This window comes from Panthera leo, chromosome E1, assembly GCF_018350215.1.
Source record: "Panthera leo isolate Ple1 chromosome E1, P.leo_Ple1_pat1.1, whole genome shotgun sequence".
NCBI lineage: Eukaryota > Metazoa > Chordata > Mammalia > Carnivora > Felidae > Panthera > Panthera leo.
The window spans coordinates 2,517,679-2,542,583 of record NC_056692.1 but is presented as its reverse complement, the minus strand read 5'-3'; the positions used below and the strand labels follow the sequence as shown (position 1 = coordinate 2,542,583).

Here is a 24,905-nt window from a genome sequence, read left to right as displayed (position 1 = left end):
CACTGAGTACAGGCTCTCCCACCCCCGGCTGGCTCCGACTTGGAAGTTTTCAAGATGCTTTCAAAATGCTCAGGCTCTGCCAGAGATGTGTACCGGCCGGTCTGTGGGGGAGCCCCGCATCGGCTCGGGGCCACCTGCAAGTGGGCGGGGGAGGCAGGCCTGGCCTGTCGAAAGGTACGTTTCCCTCTGACTCCACAGCTTTTTCAGAGGCAGAGGGCAAAGCTGGGGTCCCCGTCTGCTTCCTCTTACCGGCTAGGGGCTCTCAAGAGACCTAACGTGGGGTGCTCTACAAACACTCTTCGGTGAATGATGCTGTCGGCAGCCGACCCCACGGCCCCACTTGTCACACGTTAATTATTTGTCCCAGGATAGGAACCATCCAAGGGTGAGAAACCTTCCCACACCAATCGCCAGCCCTGGATTGTTCACTCTCGAAAGAGACGGTGAAAGGGTGACCGGCCCGAGAGAGGCTGGGGGGTAACAGTGGCCGCAGGGACGGGGCAGGGAAGGAGGGCGTGAGGACACAAGCCCCCTCGCCCGGCCTGGCTGCTTCTGCACAGAAGGGGTCGGAAGAGGCCCCGAGGGCCTCTGCACTTGGCAGTAAAGACGGGGGCGAGCGGGGCTCGGGGTCAGGCAGCGTGGGCTCCAGCCCAGCTCCGCCGGCACCTCGAAAGTCCCTTCATCTCGCTAAACCTCAGGGTCCTCATCTGATTTGAGGACATTAGACCTGCGTGCTGTCCATACGTGGTGGCGGGTGAAACGTCCGGAAACGGTGTGACCGGCTTTGGCTGTATGAAAACTCAAAGGCCTCCATACGGCCAAAGATCGCATCAGATCTGGAGCTTGGAAACGATGCATCTGCCCGTCAGAAAGGGGAACGGCCACGCAAGCCAGGGCCACCGCCCGCCGGAACCCCGCGCAGGGTCCAAGGGCAGCACAAGCTCACAAGTACCAGAATGGAACGAGCTCAGGTACAGAAATGAAAATCACTTCCTTATCTGAGCGTGGACGCCCCTGGGCGGACACGTGAGAAGTTGTGAGAGAGGCTGTTTCCAAGGAAGGGCAGCAGGGGGTGAGAGGGAGGCGTCCCGCCGGCTGCTCCTTCTACCTTCTGAATTTCGCACCGCGTGGATATGAAATCCTACCGAGGCAGGGATGGAAAACGTACCGGATCCGCGAGGAGACTCTCGGACTCCTGATAATAGCACTCTGCACCCTGCCTGCGGGAGCCGTTCACCCGCACGTCCTTCTTAAGTAGGGTTTACGCCCAGCGTGGAGATCGACGTGGGGCGTGAACTCAGGGCCCGCCGACGGACAGCTGAGCCGAGCTCAAGAGTCAGATGCTCAACCGACTGAGCCCCCCGGGCGCCCCACTTGTCCCCATGTCTTGGAGGAAGTCACCTTGCGGGTGTCCAGCCCGCTCCCAGTGAGGAACTCCCTCTCCCTCCAGCGCGGCCCCACCCCCAGCCAAGCACAGTCTTCCCGGCCTGCGGCCCCCAGCATCACACTCTTGCCCTGTCCCCCTGCCCTGGCAAACACCGACTTGCCACCCGGATTTCGTCACTTAACCCATCTCCGGGCCCGGCCCCAAAGCCCACGAGAGAGCCCGCCAACTCCGAGTCGAGTTGGGAAGGGAAGGGCTCCAGCCGTGCCTTCATAACCCTCCGTGGGGGCGGGGGGGGGGGTTGGGGGGGGTTGAGGGGGGGGGCTGGGGGGGATCAGCTTCTGAGCCAGAGGCAGCCCGTCTGGAAGGGCGCAGAGCGGGAGGCGGACGGGACTGGAAGGCAGAGGGGAGGAGGGGAGAAATCGATGGCAACGGAGCATCCCGGGAACCGGGGAGAGGGACCGCCACGGAAAAGACGGGCGCGAGGCGAGGCTCACCTCCCGCAGCTTCTCCTGGGCCTCAGCCAGCGCGGCTTGCTTCTCCTGAAGCTGGGCCAAGGCCACGTTCATCCTGACCCGCTTGGGCTCCACCACGCGGTACAGCCGCCCGTACAGCTGTGGGGAGACAGTCAGGCTGCAGCGGCCGCTGCCCCCTCCTCCGCCCGGGGCTCCCCCCCCACCCCAGCCCGGGGCTCCCGCCCCGCTTCCCGCCCGCGCCCCGCTCACCTCCATGGCCCGCACCCACATGCACAGGGACTTGGCCGCCAGCGAGACCCGGCCGATGATGTCGGGCTGGAAGTCGGGCTGGGCGCAGTAGGCCCCGATCTTCTTCAGAACCTTGTCTGAGATATTGTCTTTATCAAAGTGGATCAGTGACTTGATGAAGTTCTGCTCCCCTGTGGGATGGAAACCGGGGGCCTCAGCCAGAGGGCCTGACCCTCCTCCTCCAGGCCTCGCCTCCACTGCTTGGGCGCAGTTCCTGCCCCCACCCCCACCCCCACCCCCACCCCCGGGCTTGGCTCCCCAGCCCAGAGCACTGACCTCATCCCCACTTCCTCCCGCGGCCCTCACCTCCCTCCCCAGAACCTCCAAGCCCCCAGGACGCCCTACAGTCTTCCCAGCCCCATCTCCCACCAGCCACCTACCTCGGACGCCCTGGGCCAAAGTCCCTGCCCCAACACACACACATCGTTACTTCCCCACTCTTTGCACATTCTCGTCAGGGCAGGGGTCGCTGAACTACGGCCCGCAGACTTTATTCCGCCAAGGGAGCTCAAAGCCGCGAAAACCACGAGAACGAAACACAAGGACCCTTGTTTTGCATTTTCTGACTCTCATGCTTTTGAGGGCCCCAGAGGTATTCCTGCCTTTCTTTGGATTCTGGGATATGGTCCCATATCTTCAATTTTATTTTATTATTATTATTTTTTTATTTTTTTTTTTGCTTAAATGAAGGGGAGCTGTTTTCTGTTCCTTACAGCCAAAGAATCTTGACTGATCTTTACGTCTCCTCGTTCGTACGAGGCTCCACCTGCCCTGGAGCGTCGGTGCGATGCCTCGTTCGTCTCCGCCTCTCCGAGCTCCTGGCGCACGGCAGACGATTAAGAGGCACGGGGCAAACTGGCGCTGAGTGCGCCTTGGGTCTCTAGCTTACCTAGCTGCCTCTTGGCCTCCGCCCAGGTGGGCTCGTTGCCTCGAAGAATCATGACTGCCTGCATGACCATCTCCACTTGGGCGGGGGGCCGTCCGTAAGACTTGATCTCTCCTATGTCCTTCTTGTTCAGAGACTCCAGAGCCTGGGCAAAGGGACTCGCTCAGGGAGCAGGGCCGTGCAACTCAGGGGGCGGGACAGGCGCTTGACGCGGGGGGGACCCCACCGAGACGCCCTCTTCCTCCCACGTCCCCAGGGACTTCAAGGACACAGAAGGCTGGTCCCATTCCCTTCCCTGGGCCTTCGTACCCGCATGGCTTCTTCCAGGGCTGGCAACGCCTCTTCTAGATCCTTCTGGGCATTGTCGGCCAGTGCCTGGCACTTGACTTCCTCGATTGCGATCTTCTCACTATTGGCTGTCACGGCCTAGGGAGGCACAGGGGGCGGGGTTTTGTCTTCGCCCTGGGCGAGAGTAGGGGCCAGTGTCAGGGAAGCGACAATGATCAGAGATAAGGTTAAAGAAGATGCGAGGGGCCCTGACAGGTCGCTGACGGTGCCCGGGGCAGCCCCTGCCCCCTGGTCACTAGTGGTGGGGTGCGTGGGGGGCAGAACCAGGCCACAGGGACACCGCCCCCCCCCCCCCACCTTCTGCTGCTCATCTGCTTCCCGCTTCTGCTGCACAATGATGACCAGGTACTCCTCACACTGCTTCTGGAACTCAGCCACCTTCTTCTTGGCCTCCTCCAGCTCCAGGGACATCACCTCCACCTTCTCCCTGGTCTCGTCGATCTTAAACAATCCCGTCCGCAGCTTGTTGGCCTGGCCCAGCAGCTCCTGCCGCTTCTCTCCCAGCAACCTGGGGCGCAGAGTAGGGTCAGGTGCCTGGGGAGGCTGGGCACCCCCCCCCTTCCCGCCTGTTACCACCGCCACCACAGTCAGGTTTTTAGCATTTCCTGCCTGAATCCCTGCTAACAGCTTCCCAGCTGGCTTTCCTGCTTCCAGACCCTCATCCCTCTGATTTATTCCACGCACTACTGTCAAAGCAGCTTGGTAGACACTGTTGTCATCGCCGTGTCCCTACTTGAGGCTCTCCCACTGCCCCCCCCAACCCCGTGCGCAGCAAGCAGGGGGCTGCGGTGAACCAGACGACACAAGCCTGTCCCAAGGGGGTGACCACCTCTCACCCATCTCCACCCTGGTTTCCCCACGTGGGAAGGAATGTGGGCTCCGTATTGCCACAGTGCATGATTTTTTTTTTTAATTTATTTTGAGAGAGAGAGACAGCGCGCGTGTACCAGCAGGGGACGGGGGGAGAGGGAGAGAAAGAGAGAGAGAGAGAGAGAGAGAGAGAGAGAGAGAGAGAGAATCCCAAGCAGGCTCCATGCTGTCAGCACAGAGCCCGACTCAGGGCTCCATCTCTTGAACCATGAGATCGTGACTTGAGCCGAAATCAAGAGTCGCACCCTCAACCAGCGGAACCACCCAGGTGCCCCGAAATGTCTCATTTTTAAAGAAAACCTGGAAACCCGGATTTTTCTAAGCCTCCCATTTTAAATGTTAGCAGCTTACTCAAAAAGTTTTGAATGTTATACAGACCAAAAAAAAAAAAAAAAAAAAATAGCATCTGTGCAGGATTATTTTCTGGACCGAGCGAGGAAATGTGCATCAAAGGCTTAGCATAATGTCTGGGCAAACAGTAAACAGGCTGGAAGCCTGGGTGCCAAGGGAAGGCCAGGACTTGACTTTGCCAACCGCTGCAAGTGCCTAGAACAGTGAGTGCCACGTGGCAGATGCTCAAAAATACGTGTGGAAGGAATGAACGAACGAATGAACGAATGAATGAGGATGACCGTTCTTTTCACAAATGGCTTGTCCTTCACCTTGATCAAAACACTGAATCTAATAAATAAGGGGAGCCTTTTTTTTACATTTCTTTTACATCTTTCAAAGCAAACTATTATTGTGTTGGGTACATAAAAAGATACTCGATATGACTTAACAAATGAATATATAATTCTTGAGGGGGGTAGAAAGTCTAGAAAACATTCAGGGCTGATACACATATCGTTGGTATATACGGCGATGTCCCCATTGTACTGAGGTTCGAAAAAGACACATCGTTCCAGAAATAAGGACAGAGAGGGTGTAGGGAAGAGCCGAGGCCAGAGGGCTCTGGAAATGGCCCTGCACCCAGGGAACCCCGTCTCTCTTTTGTTAACTCCCTGCACAGGAGGAGACCCCCACCCCACATCCCTGCCTTCCAGGGTCAGCACCTGGGTCGTGGAGCCAGCCCCGGGGCGGCGGGGGGGGGGGGGGGGGCGGCTCCTGGATATTTCCCATTACATCATTCGGCCCATCGCCCTCGAAAGCTACCAAGCTCCCTGGCCCTCCCCGCCCTCCCCCACTCTTCTCCATACTTCTTATATCCCGACACGAGCTCCAGGTAGTTGGTGGGTGTGACATAGTTGTATCTCCGCAGCTCCAGCAACATCTTCTGGGAGTACTGCCCCACGGACCAGTGCATGGTGACAAAGATCTTGGCCACCTTCCTGTGGATCTGAGGCCCACGGAAAAGGATACAAGACGGACAGTGAAGGCACACAGAGAAGGGACATGGGAGGGAGGTCGGGGCTGGGCGTGTGGGAAGGCCTCACATTGTCCTCTGTGCCCAGGTCCACTCCTTGGAGGTACTTCTCGGCCACCTCCAGCAGGGCCTCGTGGGGCCACTCGGAGAACCAGTTGATGGTGGTGCAGTTCACCAGGGCCGGGTACTGGCGGATCCAGTTCCTGGTGATGGGTTTCGAGAAGAGGTCAGTCCCATCCAGAGAGGCAGCCTCCAGCTCCTGGCTCCCTCACGGGTCCGGCCGCTTTCCAGAAACCCACGTGTCCCCTCCTCATGCTCCTGTGTCCCCCCCACCACCCGTCCAGGTCCGGCTCCCCTCAGAGCTGGCTCAGTGTAGCATTTAGGGACAGACGGCCTGGTTCACACCCAGCTGTGGATCTTGAGCAAGGGAACATCACTTTCCTCATCTCTAAAATGGGAACAGCGGGGCGCCTGGGTGGCTCAGTCGGTTGGGCGGCCGACTTTGGCTCAGGTCACGATCTCACGGTTCGTGAGTTCTAGCCCCGCGTCGGGCTCTGTGCTGACAGCTCAGAGCCTGGAGCCTGCTTCATATTCTGTGTCTCCCTCTCTCTGACCCTCCCCTGTTCATGCTCTGTCTCTCCCTGTCTCAGAAATAAATAAACGTTAAAAATTTTTTTAAAAATAAATAAATAAAATGGGAACAACAGGAATACCAACCAGGGCTGTTCGCTGACTCAGGGAGGCGACACGTGTAAAACGCTTAGCGCAGTGCCTGGCACGGTAATACCATTAATATAAAACCAAACAAAAGGGTGGCCCAAATGGCCTCTCCGTACAATTCTGTCTCCCTCCTCCTCTCTGATGCCCTTAAAACCCGGTCACGCGAAGAACGGGTAAGCAAACCATGGCATATACACATAACGGACTATTACTCAGCCTTAAACAGTAAGGAAGTGCTGACTTCCTTGGATGAAGGAATGGATGAAGCTTGAGAACTCTGAGCTGAGTGAAACAAGCGAAACAAAGACAAAAACCGTATGACTCCACTTACGGGAGGTATCTAGAGTAGTCACTCACAGAAACAGAAAGGGGTCAGTGGTGGTCAGAGACCGGGGCGGGGAGTGGGCGGGGGTGGTGTGTGGAGAAATGGGGGATTATTCAACAGGTGTAGAGTTTCAATTCTGCAAGATGAGAAAGTTCTAGAAATCTGTCACACACTGATGTGAATATGCTTAATGACACTGTGCCCTACACCTGAAAACCGGTGATGATGGTAAATTGTATGTAATTTTGCATTTTTAAAATCATGATTAAAAAATTTAAAACTGGGGCGCCTGGGTGGTTCAGTTGGTTGAGCGTCCAACTTTGGCTCAGGTTACGATCTCAACGGTTGGTGGGTTCAAGCCCCGCGTCTGGCTCCGTGCTGACGGCTCAGAGCCTGGAGCCTGCTTTGGATTCTGTGTCTCCCTCGCTCTCTGTCCCTCCCCCGCTCATGCCCTGTCTTTGTCTCTCTCAAAAACAAACAAACATTAAATTTTTTTTTTCTTTAATGTTAAAACAAAACAAAACAAAGTGACAACGAAACAGTGCAGTCACAGCACAAGGGAGCAGACAACTCCCATGTAGCAGCAGGAATAACCTGAAAGGAGCAGAGGTCTAGGGCGGGCAGGGCGGGAGAGAGCGGGCTATTCAGGACCCCAGAGGGTGCGGGGGAAGGTGGGGGGGGGGGCAGGACAGACAGGCAGGGAGAGGCTGTCCCCGGACTCACCTGAAGGAGTTGCCCACGGGGCTGAGGCAGAGAACGATGTGCAGGTTGTTGCGCACGCGCTCAATGAGGTAGGCGAAGAGGCTGTCGGAGGACTGGGGCACCTGCTCGGCCTTGGCCTGCTCCGAGATGAGCGTCTGGATCTGCGTGGAAGCCACACGCGCTTGGGGGAGCCACGGTTCCCGAGGCGGAGGCGGAGGGGTGGGGGCCGAGGCTGGGCGGACGGGACGGGGTGCGGCTTTTAAAGCCACCTGGGGGTGACGGAGGAGGAGCGGGCTCTCGGGGGAGGGACGGACAGAGGGCCCCGAGGGAGCGCATTCTGGGATCTGCGCTTCTTCAAGCTGGTGGAGGGTAGGGAAGGGTTCGAACCTCTTCAAATTCATCAGTCTTGTAGAGATTGGGGACCTCGCCCGAGCTCAGGATGTTGTTGATGTCCTCCAGGAACGACTCATCCGCAATCTGGGTGTCCACGAAGAGGAAGGACGTGGGCTTGAGCTCTACCCCCGCCTGGCGGTATAGACGCTTGATATCTGGGCCAGAAGAGGGCAGGAGGGAGGGGGGACAGACGGACTTCAGACTCACCATCCCGTCCCTTGTCCCCCCCTCTGAGAGGTGGGAACCCGCCCCCAGCCTGCGACGGCTGGCTACCGGCTTCCACCTCTCCGCTCCCCGGTCACCAGGGGATCTTTCGCGCCTACCTTCTCGGAACTCCTGCCTTCGGTAATGTTTGCTGACCTCGATCTGGAAGGTGGCGTACTCACAGATGGAAGAGGCCAAGCGGGCCAGACTCTGGCGCCCGCTGCCCCCGATGCCCACCAACAGCATGTTGCCCCGAGGCTGTCCGATGACCCGCACGATCCGTGTGACTGGGGGGCGGGAGACGAGGGCGGTGAGGCCTCTGGGACACCCCGGGGGACCACCGGGCCCTACGCTAGAGACCTAGAGACCGGGGTGCCCGAAACTGAAGTACAGGGACCGCGAAGCGGGGGGAGCGGCCGGTGCCTGAGGCCGAGGCAGCGAGTCCACCGCGAGCGCAGCCCCGAATGCCCGACACCACAGCCTCGTCGAGGAAGAGCCCCACCGTCGCCACTGGCCACCTGGGGCCAGAAAGGAAAGCAGCCTCGGGAAGAGCCCACGCCGGGAGCTAGGGCGCGGGCCGGGCCGGGCGGAGGAAGTGCTCACTGTGTTCGATAGCCTCCCGGAAGAGTACCAGCTGCATGGGGACGATGGCGGGGGACAGGTTGTACTCCCTGAGGGCCGTCTCCATGGCCGCCTTCAGCGCAGCCGGGTCTGTCAGGTCCTCGTACACCTTGGGCTCCCGCATGAAGTCCCCTGGGCCGCGGGAAGCGGGCTCAGATCTCCACGGCCCGGTCGTGGCCAGGCTCCCCCAGGGACCCCATGGCCCAGCCCTCCCCCCGGGGGGCCTCCCAACACCCGCAGCCCGCAGCCCGCGGCGGAGGGGAGGGGGGGCGCCAGCTCACCAAAGACGGGAGGACGTTTGTTGGGACAAAGATTATGCAACGTGAGGTCAAAGAAGGAGCCAAGTTTGTCGCTGATGATGCCCACGAAGGCCTCCAGGTCTGCAGCATCCACCAGCCGGTCAGAGAAGACTCTGTCGGGAGGGAGTGAGTGGGGTGAGGCTGGGGCATACGGAGGAGGGGGCCCCCTGGGCGGGTGGGGTGGGGCATACTGAGGAGGGGGCCCCTTGGGCGGGTGGGGTGGGGGCGGGGCATACGGAGGAGGAGAGGGGCCCCCTGGGCGGGTGGGGTGGGGGCGGGGCATACGGAGGAGGGGCGGTCCCCTGGGCGGGTGGGGTGGGGGCGGGGCATACGGAGGAGGGGCGGCCCCCTGGGCCGGTGGTGGCACTGGCCGTCGCACCTGAAACACTCATGGATCCAGAGTCGTGTGATGCTGGACTTGGTGTCGTGAAAGTCCTTGTTGGCCCGAAGCATGCCCTGGAACACCTGGGGGAGAGGCGGGGCGGTGGGATGGCGGGAGGGAAGAGACCCCGTCCCAGGCGTGGAGAGGAAGCCGAGAAAGCCGTTCCGGCGAGGGAGCTTCACCTTGGAGATGTCCCGCAGGTTGAAGAGGTAGTGGATCTTGGCGGGCGTGGGCAGGAAGCGCTGCACCACCGTGTTGTACATGTCCAGCGTGGCCTCGGTCACCACGTTGCCGATGGGCTTCACCTCTTCCTCGAAGTCCTGAAGCTTCTGATTGATCATGGTGCCGAATATCCGGATGATCTGGGACTCCTGGGAACAGGCCCTCACGCTCACTCCCGCAGGCTCCCGGCCTGGCCGCCAGGGCCCGGACCCCGGCGAGGGGAGTTAAGTACTCATCCCAGGGGGGGGCCGAACATAAAGGGGCGCAAAACCCACAAAATCAAGAGACATAACATCTGAATGCTCAAAGTCAAATTCAGGGGCGCCTGGGTGGCTCAGTCGGTTAAGCGGCCGACTTCGGCTCAGGTCACCATCTCCAGTGCCATGAGTTCGAGCCCCGCGTCGGGCTCTGTGCTGACCGCTCAGAGCCTGGAGCCTGTTTCACATTCTGTGTCTCCCTCTCTCTGACCCTCCCCTGTTCGTGCTCTGTCTCTGTCTCAAAAATAAATAAACGTTTAAAAAAAATTTTTTTTAAATTAAAAAAATAATAAAAGTCAAATTCAGGGGCGCCCGGGTGGCTCAGTTGGTTAAGCATCTGACTCTTGGTTTCGCCTCAGGTCACGATCTCCTAGTTTGTGGGATCGAGGCCGGCGTCGGGCTCCGTGCTGTCAGCACACAGCCTGCTTGGGAGTCTCCCTCTCCCTCTCTCTTCTCCCCCTCTCTCTCAAAAGTAAACAAACATTTAAAAATTAAGAAAGAAAAATTGAAATTAATGCAAAATATCCATGGTGAATAAATACGCACATTTTAAATAAAGATGGGGTCAGGATTGTTGCAGTTTCCTTTTGCCTCAGGCTCTGAGATCCCTCAGCAACCACCGGTCTCGGATTTATTTAACATTGGGGTGTTTGTTCACCACGAATTTTTGGCTTTGACTATTTAATGTTGCATTCGAATGTTATGTATCTTGATGACTGAGGCTTCCGGGGTGCCCCGGAGGCCTCACTCACCTCCCCGAACCCTGGCGTTCCTTAGCGTCTTTGGGGCCCCTGAGTCCGCCTCCCCCAGGACCACAAGGCTGCACAGGCCAGAGATGGCCAGCCACACTCTTCTGGCTCAGGACAAGCAAGGGCTCCCACAAATAGCAGCCCCCCACCGTGTTACTGCTCCCTGTGCACACCTCCGCTCGGAGGCCCCCCCACCCCTCCTGGATCTGCCTCCTGGTTCTCTGGGACACGGATGGCTTGCCTCTTACGGCCCCCCCTCCCCGGGCCCCCATCGCGCCCTCACTGTGGGGAAGGTCATGTTGATGACGTTGAAGCGGCTCTGCAGTCTGGGGGAGATGATGGTCCGTCCGCCCCCGGGAGGGCCCATGGCAGCCATCAGGAACATGTCCTGGGGAGCAGAGACAGGCAGGAAAGGGGCAACACAGGGCACAGGAATATGGAGGATGTCAGAGGGGCCGGATGAGGGCAGTAAGGGGAGAGGAGAGGGGCCAGGACAGCAGAAAGGGAACAGGGAGGGTGAAGGGAAGGAAGGGATTAGGGACAGTTTGTTTGGAATTATTAAAGTGACGTATTTGTTTTAATTTCATTATAATCCATGTACCAAAATCAGAAAATGGAAGTAACTTAAAAAACGTTTGACTATGGGGCACCTGAGTGGCTTAGTCAGTTAAGCGTCTGACTTCGGCTCGGGTCACGATCTCACGGTTCGTGGGTTCGAGCCCCACGTCAGGCTCTGTGCTGACAGCTCAGAGCCTGGAGCCTGGTTCGGATTCTGGGTCTCCCTCTCTCTCTGCCCCTCCCCTGCTCACGTTCTGTCTCTCTCTGTCTCAAAAATAAACATCAAAAAAGATTTTTTTTAAAGTTTTACTATGTTTTCTAGACTTCGTTTTTTTTCCCCCCTCTTTTTCCAGCGTGTATGTGTGTGTGCATGCGTGTTCTTTCCCAGAAACACAAGAATACACTAGCCGTCAGGAGAGCTTCTGACCCTGAGTGCCAGACAGACGGACCCCCCCCCCCCCCGGTGGGAGGGATGGAAGGGCTGCTGCCCGTGGATTTGGAAAAAAGAAACAAGATGCTCAGAATCCTGTGGGTGCAGACTGCCTGGGGGTGCCCCGTAGGGGGACGTGGGGAGGCGGGACCCGAGTCAGGGACACCCTGGACGGCAGCGGGGGAGTCACGTGAGCGTGGGGAAGGCGTGGAGGTGGAGGACGGGACCCTTTGGCCACAAAGCACAGGGCAGAGTCACCGAGGAGAGTTCGCAACAGGGACTGATAATTGAGGAGCCGGGAGTCTGGGGCCGGAGGCGGCCGGCCCCACCGGTGTGGAGAGGAATATAGGATCGCAGGAGTCTCCCCGTCTCCCGGATGCTTACTCGGATGTACTTGATGGTCTGCTTCGAGCGATCGTACCAGAAGCCGTAGTCAAGCCAGAGACGGATCAGCTCCAGGGGGGGCTGGGACCCAAACACGTCCTTCGCCGGCATGTTTAGGTCATCCATAAAGGTGACCATGCTTTTGCCCCCAAGCGGCACATAGACCCCCTTGGTTCGCTTCTCCACCCTGCTCTCGATGATGCTCTGCACGTTATTGGACGTGGTCTGGTGGAAGGGGTACGGGGTGAGTGCTTGGGTCTCCCGGGAGAAACTCGGGGTTCGGGAGGAGTGTCGTCAGGCACTTGGATCCCGAGGGAGGGCGCGGAAGGCAGGGAGGGCCTGGGCCCCACGACGCACCTGTGCAGACATGTTGACGGTGAGCACAGACCACTGGCTGGAAGGCAAGGACTGCAGGACGCTCTGGGCGATGGACGTCTTTCCGGTCCCCACGGGACCCACCAGCAGGGTGGGATTCTGGTTGGCCACCAAGGCGCTCACCAGGTAGTTGTAGCGAACAGTGTCAACCGTGGGCACCATGATCTTGTAGAAGGGGGAACTGGGGAGGAAAGCGAACCCTGTCCAAGGGGCCCGGCCACCTCCTTTCAAACGCCCGCTTCCTCCCGCCTCCTGACGTTTATCTCCCTCAGACGTCACCCACCCTGCCTCCTGAGGGGCCCGGAGGCCGGGCGTCCTGCTTCCGGCGTTCCAGAGCCGCCTCCTCTGGGAGCCAGCCCCCCTCCTCTGCAGCGCACATCTGCCTCGAGGCCCCGGCTCTCTGCCCACATCTCCCACCAACCACAGCCCCAAGCCCGACCCCCCACAGGCCCCGCTCTCACTTTGGGGGGTAACGCCAAGTCTTAGGGAGCTTTTCCTCAAACGACGTCCAGCTTCGCATCTTGGGGTCCACAAAGTACTCGTACACCGTGTCCTAAGGAGGGAACACGTGTGAGGCCACCAAAGCCTTCTCCGGCTGTCCCCCGCCGGCCGGGAGTTTGCACAGCCCGCTGAGTGAAAGAAAGAGGGCCGGGTTGGCACGGCTGAAACTCAAGCAGAGCCTGGCGTAGGGAACCTCGTGGGTGCTAGAAAAACAGGAAACGTCGGACGGCTGGGTCCGAGCGTCCTCGCCTTATTGGGAAAGGAGCCCTCAATCTCTCGGAGGTAGCTGTCGATCTTCTCGCGTCCCTCCTCGTCCACGGAGGCGCACACGGACCAGATCATGCTGAACACGAAGGTCAGCTCTACCATGGTCACGTAGTTTTCGCCGTCGGCCGGGTTCACCTGGATGGAACAGGAGAAGGGACTCGGTCTCCATCCGTAAGAAAAGGAGGGGGATCTATTGTGGCGAATCGCAGCAAGAGCTTAGAGTTTTCCTCCCTTCCTGGTTTTATTTGGAGACACCGTGTGGTTGTAGGTATACCTAAACCTAAAGCGTTCAGATGGACCTGAAAGTCCTGGTAAGTTCGCAGCTGCCCTGACGCTCTCTGCTGCTGTGTCACGAAGGCACAGCAGTGACGTGGCCACACCACGTCTGCCCTGAAGAAGTGCCCACAGGTGCCCTAGGGCCCGGGGCCCGGGGCGTCGTGGCAACTTGTCTGTAAATTGCAAAAAAACGAGATGACCTAAATGTCCACCAGTAGAGGGATGAAAAAAGAAAATGCCATGTTCTACCGTGGAACAGCGTGCAAGGCTTAAAAGCAATAAAATCAATCTATGGATACCGATACAGAACTCAAACCCATATTGCTGTATGTGTACATGAGGTGTATAACATGATATGGTTTTTATTTTTTATTAAAAAAAAATTTTTTTTTACATTTTTTTTGAGAGACAGAGCACAACTGGGGGAGGGGCAGAGAGAGCGAGGGAGACACAGAATCGGAAGCGGGCTCCAGGCTCCGAGCGGTCAGCCCAGAGCCCGACGCGGGGCTCGAACCCACGGACCGTGAGCTCATGACCTGAGCTGAAGTCAGATGCTTAACCGAATGAGCCACCCAGGTGCCCCTGATGTGTTTTTTAAATATCACATTTTCTACGACTGCCTACAGGCCTGTATGTCAATATGTATTGGAAAGGTCTGGAATGATACGTGCACACATTCCACAGTAGTTATTCATCTAAAGGGGGTTGCAGACCAGCACTGGGAGGACAGAGATGATCAAAAAGGTCTCTAGCTTAATATGAAAATTTTTATTTTTATTTATTTTTATTTATTTAAAAAATTTTTTTTAATGTTTATTTATTTTTGAGAGAGAGAGAGAGTATGAGCCGGGGGAGGGGCAGAGGGAGAGGGAGACGCAGAATCGGAAACAGGCTCAGCTCAGAGCCTGATGCGGGGCTCAAACTCACGAGCTGTGAGATCACAACCTGAGCTGAAGTCGGACGCTCAACCAACTGAGCCACCCAGGCGTCCCAATTTTTATTTTTTATTTTTAAGGGGCACCTGGGTGGCTCAGTCAGTTAAGCGTCCGACTTCGGCTCAGGTCATGATCTCACGGTTTGTGAGCTCGAGCCCCGCGTCGGGCTCTGTGCTGACGGCTCAGAGCCTGGAGTCTGCTTCGGAGTCTGTGTCTCCCTCTCTCTCTGCCCCTCCCCTGCTCGTGCTCTGTCTCTCTCTGTCTCAAAAATAAATAAAACATTTAAAAAAAATTTTTTTTAAGTTTATTTACCTTGGGGCACCTGGGTGGCTTAGTTGGTTAAGTGTCCGACTTTGGCTTAGGTCACGATCTCACCGTTCGTGTGTTCGAGCTCCACGTTGGGCTCTCTGCTGACAGCTCGGAGCCTGGAGCCTGCTTCAGGTTCTGTGTCTCTCTCTCTCCCTGCTCATGCTCTGTCTCTATCTCTCAAGAATAAATAAACATTAAAAAAAGTTTCTTTGTCTTGAGAGAGAGCACACGTGAGTAGGGGAGGGGCAGAGAGAGAGAATCCCAGGCAGACTCTGAGCTACCCGTAGCAGAGTAGCTTGACGTGGGGTTCAAAACCACAAACCGCGAGATCATGACTTGAGCCGAGACCGAGGGTCAGATGCTTAACCGACTGAGCCACCCAGGCGTCCCTATGTGAAAATTTTCAATTTTTAGAAAGTAAACCAGAGTTAACTATTCCTTGTGTAATTAAAAATCAAAATTGAAAATGTACCAAGTTCATAGCAGAAACAGCATGTTTATTTTTTTGTGTTTTTAAAAAAAGGGTTTTTTTAATGTTTATTTTTGAGAGAGAGAGAGAGAGAGAGAGCGCGAGCATGAGCAGGGGAGGGGCAAAGAGAGAGGGAGACACAGAATCTGAAGCAGGCTCCAGGCTCTGAGCTGTCAGCCCAGAGCCCGACGCGGGGCTCAAACTCACGAACCGTGAGATCGTGACCTGAGCCAGAGTCGGACGCTTAACCGACTGAGCCACCCAGGCGCCCCTTATGTTTTGTTTGGTTTTGTTTTGCTTTGCTTAAGGAAGTTCTAGGCCCAGTGTGGGCCCCGAGTTCATGACTCCAAGATCAAGGGTCACATGCTCCACCAGCTGAGCTAGCCAGGCGCCCCGAGAGACAGCACGTTTAGAGCCCTGGGGGCACGTGGCAGGTACTGTTGCTGGAGCCGGGCGTGCGGCGCACACGGGGCTAACTCGGCACGGTTCGCCCGGTCTCTAACGGGCTCCGTGGAACAGCCTCAGGCCGTGCGTGAAAAGCTCTTGAGGATGGTTCTGAATGAAGACTCCAAGAATGACAGATAAGGGCACACAGAAGATGCTGCCCCGTCCGGAATACCGAACACTCCTCAGTCCCAAGATGTAGGCGGGAAGCCATGCCGAAGCTTTGCCGTCCATCACAGTCGGTCCAGACTCCTTGGCCTATCCGTCCAGCTCATCCCAGCTCACGACGCGTCCCACCATCCCGCCCTCCGGGCCTCTGCACGCGACGCCGGGCCCCGCCACCTGGCCAGCCCTCCTCGGCGCCCGCGCGGCTGACACCGTATGGACGACCTTCGTCCATCCATCACTGTGCCAGTCCATCCACACAGGTTCGGTTTGTATCAGCTGTGCCAGGAATGACATACCCTGCCAGAGGTCCTCACTGTTCTACGACCTCATGTCAAGGGTTTGGTTGTGTGGTGATGTCTTCGAAAACGATACAAACCACTTTTAGGCAGTGATTTAAGCTCAACAGACAGATATCCCACTTTGGTCCTTACTCCAGAATGCTGAACTGGACGACATTGCTCTTAAACGTCAATTAATGTGAAAATGTCCAAAGCCCCCTCATCAGATTAGGCCGGGAGCTCCTTCCCGCAGGAACAGCAGCCCAGGGCCTCCCGGAGACCAAAACTTAATATCTATTTTTTGAAAGGACGGACAAATGAGGAACAAAACGAACTCTCCTCGGCTCCCCAATACGGGTAGGAAATTATAGTGACACTTCACTGTGTACCATCAGCGGTCAGAGGCCTGAGTCTGGCATTCGACCACGTGTGCACAGGCACACACAGCCAGGCACGTGCGCGAGGTCAGTGAGGCCTCCCCCTGGGGTCCCTGCTCCACTCAGGTCTGTGTACAAACCGCGTCTCAGACACCCCGTTCCCCGGAGTCGGCCCCGCAAGGTCACGAGCCCCCCGGCCCGGGCCCCGCTCCGCCGCCCCCACTCACCCCATTCTCTGGCGTGGCCAGGGCCGAGTACAGCTTGCAGAGGGAGATGATCCCACTGTATTCCGGGAGGGGCACCAGCTCGTTGCAATAATCCTTCTTGAAGGTCAGCATCTTGTCGATGAACTTCTCGAACATGCGCTGAAGGGGCTCGGCCTCAGCCTGGAGTCCGCGAGAGAGGGCTCTCGCTCTACCTCCCGCAGGCCGCACCGGTTACCCGCCCTCTCCTCACCCCACCCTGCACACCTTCGGTCTCCTCTCCAGCCAGGACTGAACATACGGCTTCCAGCCCAGGTCAGCGTAGTCAGTGTAGACCATCCCGCAGCGAGACACGGTGGCGGGAGAGGCCACGGCCAAGTTCTCCACCTCGAACAGCAGCGACACCTGAGGACACGCTGGGTCAGAGCTTCACCCTTCGGCCACCCCACTCCCATCAGGAGAAATCACTCGGGACTCGATGCCCCCAAGTGTCTCTGTCCGAGCGCCGAGCGGGGCAGGGTGATTGATGGCCTATGGCTTACAAATGACTTGCGTTTTAAAAGAATTTAGAGCTCGTTCAAGGTTAAGCTTATGGAAGACCTCTCTGTCTCTGTCTCTGTCTCTCTCTCTCGCTGGCTCGCTTGCATTGCGTGGGTGGGCGGGTGGAGAAGGGTGGGCTTCACAGCCGGTGAACACGCGACCCCGGGCAGTCGGCGAAGGCGGCACGGACTTCTTTCCTATCAGCTGTTCCCACCGTCCGTGGGAGCCGGGTCTCCCTGAGCCCAGGCATCCTCCCCCTTCCTGGTCCCTCAGAGCTGCCCCTTCCCCCCCACCGAGCCCTGCCTCGTGCCCCGGGTCCCCAGCTCCGCAGGGCCGGCACCTGTTCGGGCATCGCGATACGCTCCCCGTTGATGAGGGTCAGGACTTTGTTATCGTCCATGACAGAGTTCATGCTCTCGATCCACAGCGTGTCCACGGGGCCGTCGAAAAGGATCCACTTCTCATCGGGCTTCTCGTCTTGGTAGGAGGAGGACGGTCAGGAAGCCAGGACTTTCTCCCCAGACCTCCCTTCCCACCCGTGTCCCCGGAGAGGCAGGCGCGAGCCACCTTGTACTCAGCAGGCCCCACGCGGTCGTCTCCCAAACGTGAGCCTTCCAGCCCCCCCACCCCACCCCCCGCCCAACCCCTCGGGCGACTCCGGCACCTGCCGTCCCCACCCCGTGACCCTCTGGGCACCTGCACACGCCGCCCGCATGACGCTGGACAAGATGCCGTCTGTCCACTCGTTAGTGTTGAGGTCGTACTCCCCATAGAGCTCCCCCAAGGACAAGGCCTTAGGGTTCAGGGGGAACTCCTGGAAGCGACACAGGAGGAGGTGTTGAGGTGCCGGCAGGCGCCACCCCAAGACGTCGTCTTATTTCCACCCGCCCCCTTTATATCCAGGGCTCTGTGCCCACCCTGCTCTCTCTCATCTCCCCCAGCCCTGCCCTCCTGGTCCGCACTGCCCCCCACCCCCCACCGACCCTTTGCATTCCTGCCCCCACCCTCCCTGGCCGTCCACGGGGGGCTTTGCTGTCCCAGCTCCGCACCCGAACGATATTGAAGTTGGGGTCCCCAGCGCGGCACAGGGAGGACAGGGAGGACTGTAGGATCCGCCACGAGGCCGTCTTGCCGCTGCCCGTGCCGCCCACGATCATGGCCGAGTGGCGGGAGTTCTTGGTCTCGTACAGCTGGATCACCTTGGTGAGCGTGAACGGCGTGGCCTGCAGCCCCATATCGCGGGTCTCCTGCTCGATGGTCTCCCGCAGCTGAGGGAAGCCAAGACGCAGGGAGAAAGGATGAGGCCCGTAAGGGACTCTCACGGGGTCCCCAGTGCCTGGAGGCTCACGTCCAGCCCGGCAGATACGGCACCGGGGCCCCCTGCACTCTGGCCGTGGACGGGCCCAGTGTGGAGTGGAGGGACCGGGCTCCGGGCCAGCCTGCCTGGGGCCCCAGCTTCAGCTACGTGAACCCGAGAAAGTTGCCTCCTCTGAGCCTCAGTTTCCTCACCTGGAAAACGGGAATAACGAGGACGCTTTCCTTGTAAGGTTGTTGCACTATCTCCCTACTTTTACCCCCCCTCCTCGTCCCGGAAATGGTCTTTCTCGCCAGTTCAGCAACGCATCGACAAAGACGTATTTCTATCCAGCATGGTCATGGTTTCAGTAGAAAGGAGCACTCAGGGGATCTAAACTATCGTTCCAGGAGAAGGAGATCTCTGTACTTTCTAGAACCCTCCGGCCCACCCCTTCCATTCTATGGCTCCACGCATCAGCAGCTCCTGGCCGCCTCTCAGCACCCTGCCCCCCCCACCTCCCTGTGAGGAGAGAAGTCGAGGCAGGGGGCGGTGCTGGGCACAGAGCAAACAGAAGGGCTCAGAGGGCTCCGTGAAGCGAGTCAGGAGGGCGGGGGGCTGAAGCAAGAGAGCGGAGTGTCTGAGAGATCCCGGAGATGAGGAAGCCCGGAGAGGTCAACCGTCCCACAGGAGGTCACGGCCAGTGGAGGGCAGAACAAAGACATTCGCTTCACACGGGAGGGTGGGGGAGGATGGGGGGACAGATACCTTGCCGTAGTCAACGACGGGCAGCTCCGTGCTGGGGAACAGATCTTGCACAATGGCGTTGAAGAGCGGCGCGTCGGCCGAGGTCAGCTTGGCAATGTTCATGTCTCGCATGGAGAGCAGCAAAACCTGGGCGGGAAAAGACGGAGCTTCGGGCCTGAGCGGCCAGGGCCTGGGTTCTCACCGGGCCCTTCCTCTCCAAAGGGGCGAGGCGCAGGGGGTGAGGCGCAGGGGCGAAGCTCAGGGGCAGGAACAACGCATGTTCAGCAGTACGACAGGTCACACGGGGGACAGCAGAAGTCGGGGGGGTGGGTGGGGCGGGGGGCGGGGATCCCAACCGGGGACAGGACCTGGAAAGCTTCGGTGAGGGCGCACGGGCCCCGTGACGGCGGAGGTCGAGTCCCAGGGGCCGTGTCCCTGACCCACCTCTTCATCAGACAGGTCGGGCTGCAGCCGACGCTTCTTGCCGGCATAGCGCAGGAGGGAGGTGAGCGCGCGCAGGCCGAAGTCGTAATGGTCCTGTCTGGACAGCTGCTGCACGGCCAGCGAGTACAGCGTGTATACCTTCTTGGCCAGGATCTGGGGAGCCGAAACGGGGGGGGGGGGAGCATCGAGCACCCCAGAAACCCTTCTCCTTCACGCGGGACGGTTACAGATACAGGAAGCCCGGCCCTGGGACCTGAGTCGGCCAGGATGCGCTCTGTGGACAATTCTAGTGGGAAAGATCTCGGGACCGGTCCCAACGTGGGTTAGGGGCTTCACGGAGGGGAGACCTCCCTCCTCCGAGCTCTCCCGCCCCCACATCCTACCGACGACAGCCTCCGTTCCCCGTAGGGTAAGCTGACTGGGAGGCTGGGGCGCTCCTCCGTCCAGGGAACAGCCCGAGAAGGGAAGTAAGAGAATTCCGAAAGGACGTCATCGGCCTACCTTGCAGTTGCCGAAGCCCTCCCCGAAGAGAATGATCTCCGCGATGAGGGTAGAGTCCGGCACCACCATGGCGATCGGGCGGAACATGGATTTAAGGTTCTCGGGCAGTTCTGTGCGCCCGGCGTAGCCTGGAAAACAGCGCCATTTCTTAAGAGCCCAAACTACTCCCCACTCAGCCCCACCCTCCCCAACCCTGGCCTGCCCCCCAGTCTCCCCAACTCCGACCACATGCTCTCCCCGCCCCCCACCTCGGCCCTGGCCCTGCTCTCCTAACTCTGGCCCCTTCCCTCCTCTCCGCGTGGCCCTGTTTCAAACTCCAATCACGAGCTGACAATTTCCCATCTGTCCAAGCTCCGTGTGTGACTCACGACAGTCCTGATGGAAAATCACCGCTGTTTCTCAGACTCTTTCGGTACCTAGACCCTTCCCTGTTTTCCCCGCGGACCCTTCCCCCGGAGCTGTTCCCGGGGAACGAGGGTCTGCATGTTGGGAGAGATTCCCTATTTCTGGGAAAGGGATGGCAGGAAGGCCAGAACTCGGGGAGCTCGCCCACCGGGAGAAGACAGAGAAGCATCTCAGAGGACCAGGGACGTACATACACACGCAAGTGGCCGTCAGCCCATTCAGGGAGGACGTAACATTGCCTCCCGTTCTCCCAGAAAGTCGCGTGTTTACCCTTGTCTCACACTGTGTTGTCTTTAGCCACGTCTCCCTTGGCTAAACACACCGGCCTGGAAGGGGGTGGGGGCGGACACCCAGTGCTCCCCCCCAGAGCCTCAGCGGCTCCGTGGCCCCCACCCCATACCGGGATTCATGGTGATGAAGATCCCACAGGACCACACCAGGTTTATTTCAAAGCCTTCGAAGTAGAAGCGGAGGAGGCTGGCGGCCAGGGCCGACAGGATGGACAGGATCTGCTGGGCCACCACCGACAGCACCTCCACGTTGATTCGGTTAAACTCATCAAAGCAGCCCCAGGCGCCGGTCTGTGGGCGGGGGGGGGGGGGGGGGGGTGCAGAGTCGCTGGAAGCGAGAGACGTACCCCCCCCCTCCGCACACGGGGAGACGCTAGAAACTAGCACGCCCTGCCCGGAACGCTCTGATAGGTGGGGCGGCCTCCAAAACGTGAGTGCTATCGGGGTGGGCTGGGGGCAGCGTAGCCCTGTTGTGGTTTCTGGCCACATTCCAGAACATTCCAGCAGACGGGACGGTGTCGGGGAGAGTCACAAAAGGTGTGGGTTGCAAAGGGACTGGGGCAGGGGATCTTGTGAGCACCGAGTGCCTAACCACGCCCCAGTTGACGTACGTCACCTCACTTAACACTTACAGGATCTGTCCGTTTTTCAAATAAGCAAGACTCAGCCCTGAGGGAAGCTGAGGGAGGTGCAGGGACACCCCCGACGGGAAGAGCCACCCGAGGCGAGAGGCGATGCGGCGGCGTCAGCCACAAAGTAGTGAACCAGACCGGCTTTCGGTTCACTTTCTGGGGCTAAACGAGAACCCGGGGCCTCTGGGGCAGGGCGGCAGGGCACTGACCTGGGCCAGGCCCGAGTACATCCTGCCCATGGACTTATAGTCCAGGCCCTCGGAGCAGTTGACCACGATGACGTACGTGCCGAGGGCCTTGCCCAGATCCTTGACGGTCTCGGTCTTCCCCGTGCCCGCCGGACCTTTGGGGGAGCCCCCCCGATGCAGGTGCAGCGCCGTGGTCAGCGTCATGTAACACCTGAGGACGGAGGACAGGGCCTATCTGACCCCCGGGAGCCCGCCCTCAGCAGGTGCTGCCCCCGCCCCGGCCCCCTGGTGGCCGCCGCGCACAGCCGACCTGTCTGTCAGGGGGGTGATGACAAGCCGGCCGGAGTTCCCCAAGTACTCGTAGCCATACTGGAATTGCGTGTTGGTCTGGCGGATCACACAGTCGTCGAGATCCTGGGGAAACGGGGCAGAGGAGGACAGAGGTGGGCTTGGAGCCGGACAGAGACAACGACCGAGGAGGTGGGGAGGCGGCGGTTAGAAGATGAGGGGTTCGGTTCAGAGTTTGGAGGGAAGGGCGTACGGCCCAGATGGAAAACGGGGGTGGGGGCTTCGCGCCGCACGAACGCCCCGACCCACGGCAACGGCCGGCCGCAGCCTCTCGGGATCCCGGTCAAGCGAGGGCCCCAGTGGGCCCCGACTGTAGCGACGGTCGGTCCTGATTCGGGAGGCAACAGAGTGGAGCCGGCTGAGGGAACTGAGGCGGGACGGAGCGTTGGGGTGCCGGCGCGGCGGGGACCGTGGACTGAGCGGGAGCACCGGGCCCCCCGCACCTTCTCCCAGTAGAAGCGCAGCTGGCTGAGCCAGTCGAAGGAGCTGATGTCCATGAGGCCGCTCTTGTAAAGCTTCTCCAGCACATCCCGGGCATGAATTTCTATCGTCACCAGGGCCACGATCTTAAGCCGCGTGATTTTGGTCAAGTTCCCCCGGATGGCCTCTGAATACTTATTCAGCACTGACACCTGTCGGGGGGTTAGGGGGCAGAGGGGGGGGGGGCAACTCAACCAAACCCCAACACGCCTCATCCCAGCCTCACACGACTTTCAGCTCCCGAAACGCCTGATCCCCAGCGTCCGCCGGACCTTCTTGGCTGGACTTGCGCCACCAAGCACCCTCGTTCCGACCTTGACCTCTGACTCCGGCGTTAACCCCTCCAACCCCCAGCAGGCCCACCCCGTACTTGTAGGCCCCCCACCTGCTTCTTCTTCATGACCTTGAGGATCTTCTTGTCTCCCCGCTCCTTGGCCGTCAGCAAGCACTTGGTGACGTCAGCCGTCCACTGGATCTGACTGGCAGTGATCACCATCTGCGGTGCGCAGAGGCGGTGTCCACACCTCTGCCCCCCGCCCCCGGCCCCTTCCAGGACCCGGCGCGACTCCTGTCTCAATATCTGGCCCGAGGGACGGGCACGCGTCCAAGGGCAGGAGCTAAGGGGCCGGCGCACAGGGAAGCCAGGCCCGAGCCCAGAACGGGGTGGGGGGAACAAGACACAAGGTCCTGCCTTTTTCTATCTGCTGCTCCCGTGCGGCTCCGTCTTTCTCGTCTCCCCACCTGCCCTGGCCCAGCTCACCTGGCCAGCCCACTCCTTCACCCACTTGTCCCTCTTGTTGAGAAACTTCTTGAGGGCCACACGGCAGTTCCGGAGAAGGTCGCGCAGGGTCACCCGCATGGTCCGCTCCACGTCGCCAAGCCAGGACTGGGGGAGGCGAGAGGGCAGAGCGGCTGGGCCTCGGGGCTGGGGACAAGCGTCCCCAGAGGGCAGGGGCTCAGGAAACAGGACCCTGGGACTCTGGGCCCGGCGGGGGGGGGACAAGCAGGATCAGGCAGCCGCTGGCCGGGCCCCCGAGGGAAGCAGAGGCGAGGGGGGGCGGCCTGTGTGGTTTGCAGGTTCAGGGCAGAGGCTAGAGTTTTCAGGAGGCGGAGAGTGGCCGATGTCCCTTCCCAGGGACGTTCCCTCGTCACGGAGCCGAGCGAACTCTCCGAGGGGAAAAGGCATCGGCCTGACGCTTCGACCCTCGCCACAGCTCACCTCCACGGGCCCTTCTAAGAGGACTGAGTGCAGGAGGTCCACATACTCGCCGTCGCCCGAGAACATCCCCACAGCCTCCCACCTGCTGCTGGGGCCCCCAACCTGCGAAAACGGGAAGCGCTAACGGTCTGGCCCGCCCACCCCTGACATCCCCCCGGAAGGTACGTGGGCCCTCTGGGGGTGGTCTCCGCTCCTCTCCCCGCCCCCCAAAATTACCAGTCCTGACAAGTCCTATCCCAGATGATCCAGAATCATGACCACCCCCCTCCTGTGTGGAGGGCACGGTCCCCTCCAAGGCCTTGACTACGGTGACATCGGCATCTGTCCCCTGCCCTCCACCCCGTCCCGGCCAGCTCCCCCGACCTTCTGCATTCTCAGCAATTTGATGTTGTCAAAGCATTTTTTGAGGTGTGGCTGCACGGCCTCCGGGTTGCGGGACTGGCCCAGAATCTCCAGGAGGTCATCGTTGGACAGGAAGTAGAAGCGGGGGAAAGTATGGCGCTTGGTCTCCAGATACATATCCAGAGACTTCTGAATGTCTTCCAGAATCGTGTTCATTTTGATCAGCGTGTCCAGGAGGCCTGGGGGAAGAGCAGTGAGTGACATTTGCTGGCCCTTCACCATCGCCCGGAGTAGAGTTGGGGCGTCCCCCCGTATGCACTTTGCCAGCGCTCGAACGTTGGGGGACGTGTTGCCATAAGCGTTTCCGGAAGCCGAGAAGTGTCTCCGAGCCACTCTATCACACTTATCCCACGCTCTTCGTTAATTCGTTACCGGTGTTTATTACACACTACGATGCGTTCGTACGCCAAGCGTTAGTTACGCGGCGTGTGTGGTTCTGTGAACATCACTACATCCCATCTCCCTACGGTCTTAGAACAACGGTCCGGTTCCTGCGAGGAATTCGGGGCTCTGAGGTCACCCCAAAAGCTTCTGCAAATTAAGAGACTGTTCCGCATGCACACAGTCCAGCATGTTAACCCGTGAGAGGTAAAGGTAGATCAGACGCACGCAGTGCCAGAGGTCTGCGACCACCGGGATGCCAGCGTCCCTAGAGGCGTAGCGACAGGGGCGCTAGACTGAGGGACAGACGGCGGCCATTCAAACACGGCTGCTCTTCCACTAATTAGCCTGTCAGTTCACCTCACTGAGCTTTTACCTCTTTGTCCATAAAACAATCACAACACCCACCTCAAAGAACAGCTCAAGGCACTAAACAAAATGGATTCAAGGGGGCACCCGGGTGGCTCGGTGGGTTGAGAGTCAGGCTCTTGATTTCGGCTCAGGTCATTATCTTACGGTTCATGAGTCCGAGCCCCATGTCGGGCTCTGCGCTGACAGTGTGGAGCCT

The 24,905-nt window shown here is 59.2% G+C and overlaps 1 protein-coding gene across 4 annotated transcripts in view; it reads right to left on the bottom strand.

Annotated features, from left to right (window-relative positions):
• DNAH2 (dynein axonemal heavy chain 2) overlaps positions 1-24,905 on the bottom strand; it is a 92,618-nt gene that overhangs the window by 21,749 nt on the left and 45,964 nt on the right. For 3 of the 4 annotated variants that reach the window (XM_042914611.1, XM_042914612.1, XM_042914614.1), the window contains exons 31-65: positions 23,918-24,135; positions 23,555-23,656; positions 23,096-23,221; positions 22,721-22,831; positions 22,299-22,487; positions 21,818-21,921; positions 21,529-21,718; positions 20,798-20,978; positions 19,993-20,120; positions 19,492-19,644; positions 19,069-19,194; positions 18,056-18,274; positions 17,703-17,820; positions 17,347-17,483; positions 16,734-16,871; positions 16,491-16,649; positions 12,990-13,142; positions 12,701-12,792; positions 12,222-12,420; positions 11,865-12,089; positions 10,776-10,880; positions 9,447-9,635; positions 9,262-9,347; positions 8,865-8,995; positions 8,566-8,715; positions 8,082-8,249; positions 7,753-7,913; positions 7,387-7,526; positions 5,689-5,821; positions 5,452-5,591; positions 3,680-3,890; positions 3,344-3,460; positions 3,038-3,179; positions 2,110-2,279; positions 1,882-1,998 (exon numbers count right to left, since the gene is read on the bottom strand). In XM_042914611.1, the coding sequence (XP_042770545.1) occupies positions 1,882-1,998; positions 2,110-2,279; positions 3,038-3,179; positions 3,344-3,460; positions 3,680-3,890; positions 5,452-5,591; positions 5,689-5,821; positions 7,387-7,526; positions 7,753-7,913; positions 8,082-8,249; positions 8,566-8,715; positions 8,865-8,995; positions 9,262-9,347; positions 9,447-9,635; positions 10,776-10,880; positions 11,865-12,089; positions 12,222-12,420; positions 12,701-12,792; positions 12,990-13,142; positions 16,491-16,649; positions 16,734-16,871; positions 17,347-17,483; positions 17,703-17,820; positions 18,056-18,274; positions 19,069-19,194; positions 19,492-19,644; positions 19,993-20,120; positions 20,798-20,978; positions 21,529-21,718; positions 21,818-21,921; positions 22,299-22,487; positions 22,721-22,831; positions 23,096-23,221; positions 23,555-23,656; positions 23,918-24,135 (5,228 nt within the window). The remainder of the gene's footprint in view (positions 1-1,881; positions 1,999-2,109; positions 2,280-3,037; positions 3,180-3,343; positions 3,461-3,679; positions 3,891-5,451; positions 5,592-5,688; positions 5,822-7,386; positions 7,527-7,752; positions 7,914-8,081; positions 8,250-8,565; positions 8,716-8,864; positions 8,996-9,261; positions 9,348-9,446; positions 9,636-10,775; positions 10,881-11,864; positions 12,090-12,221; positions 12,421-12,700; positions 12,793-12,989; positions 13,143-16,490; positions 16,650-16,733; positions 16,872-17,346; positions 17,484-17,702; positions 17,821-18,055; positions 18,275-19,068; positions 19,195-19,491; positions 19,645-19,992; positions 20,121-20,797; positions 20,979-21,528; positions 21,719-21,817; positions 21,922-22,298; positions 22,488-22,720; positions 22,832-23,095; positions 23,222-23,554; positions 23,657-23,917; positions 24,136-24,905) is intronic. The other variant, XM_042914613.1, reaches the window with a different exon arrangement.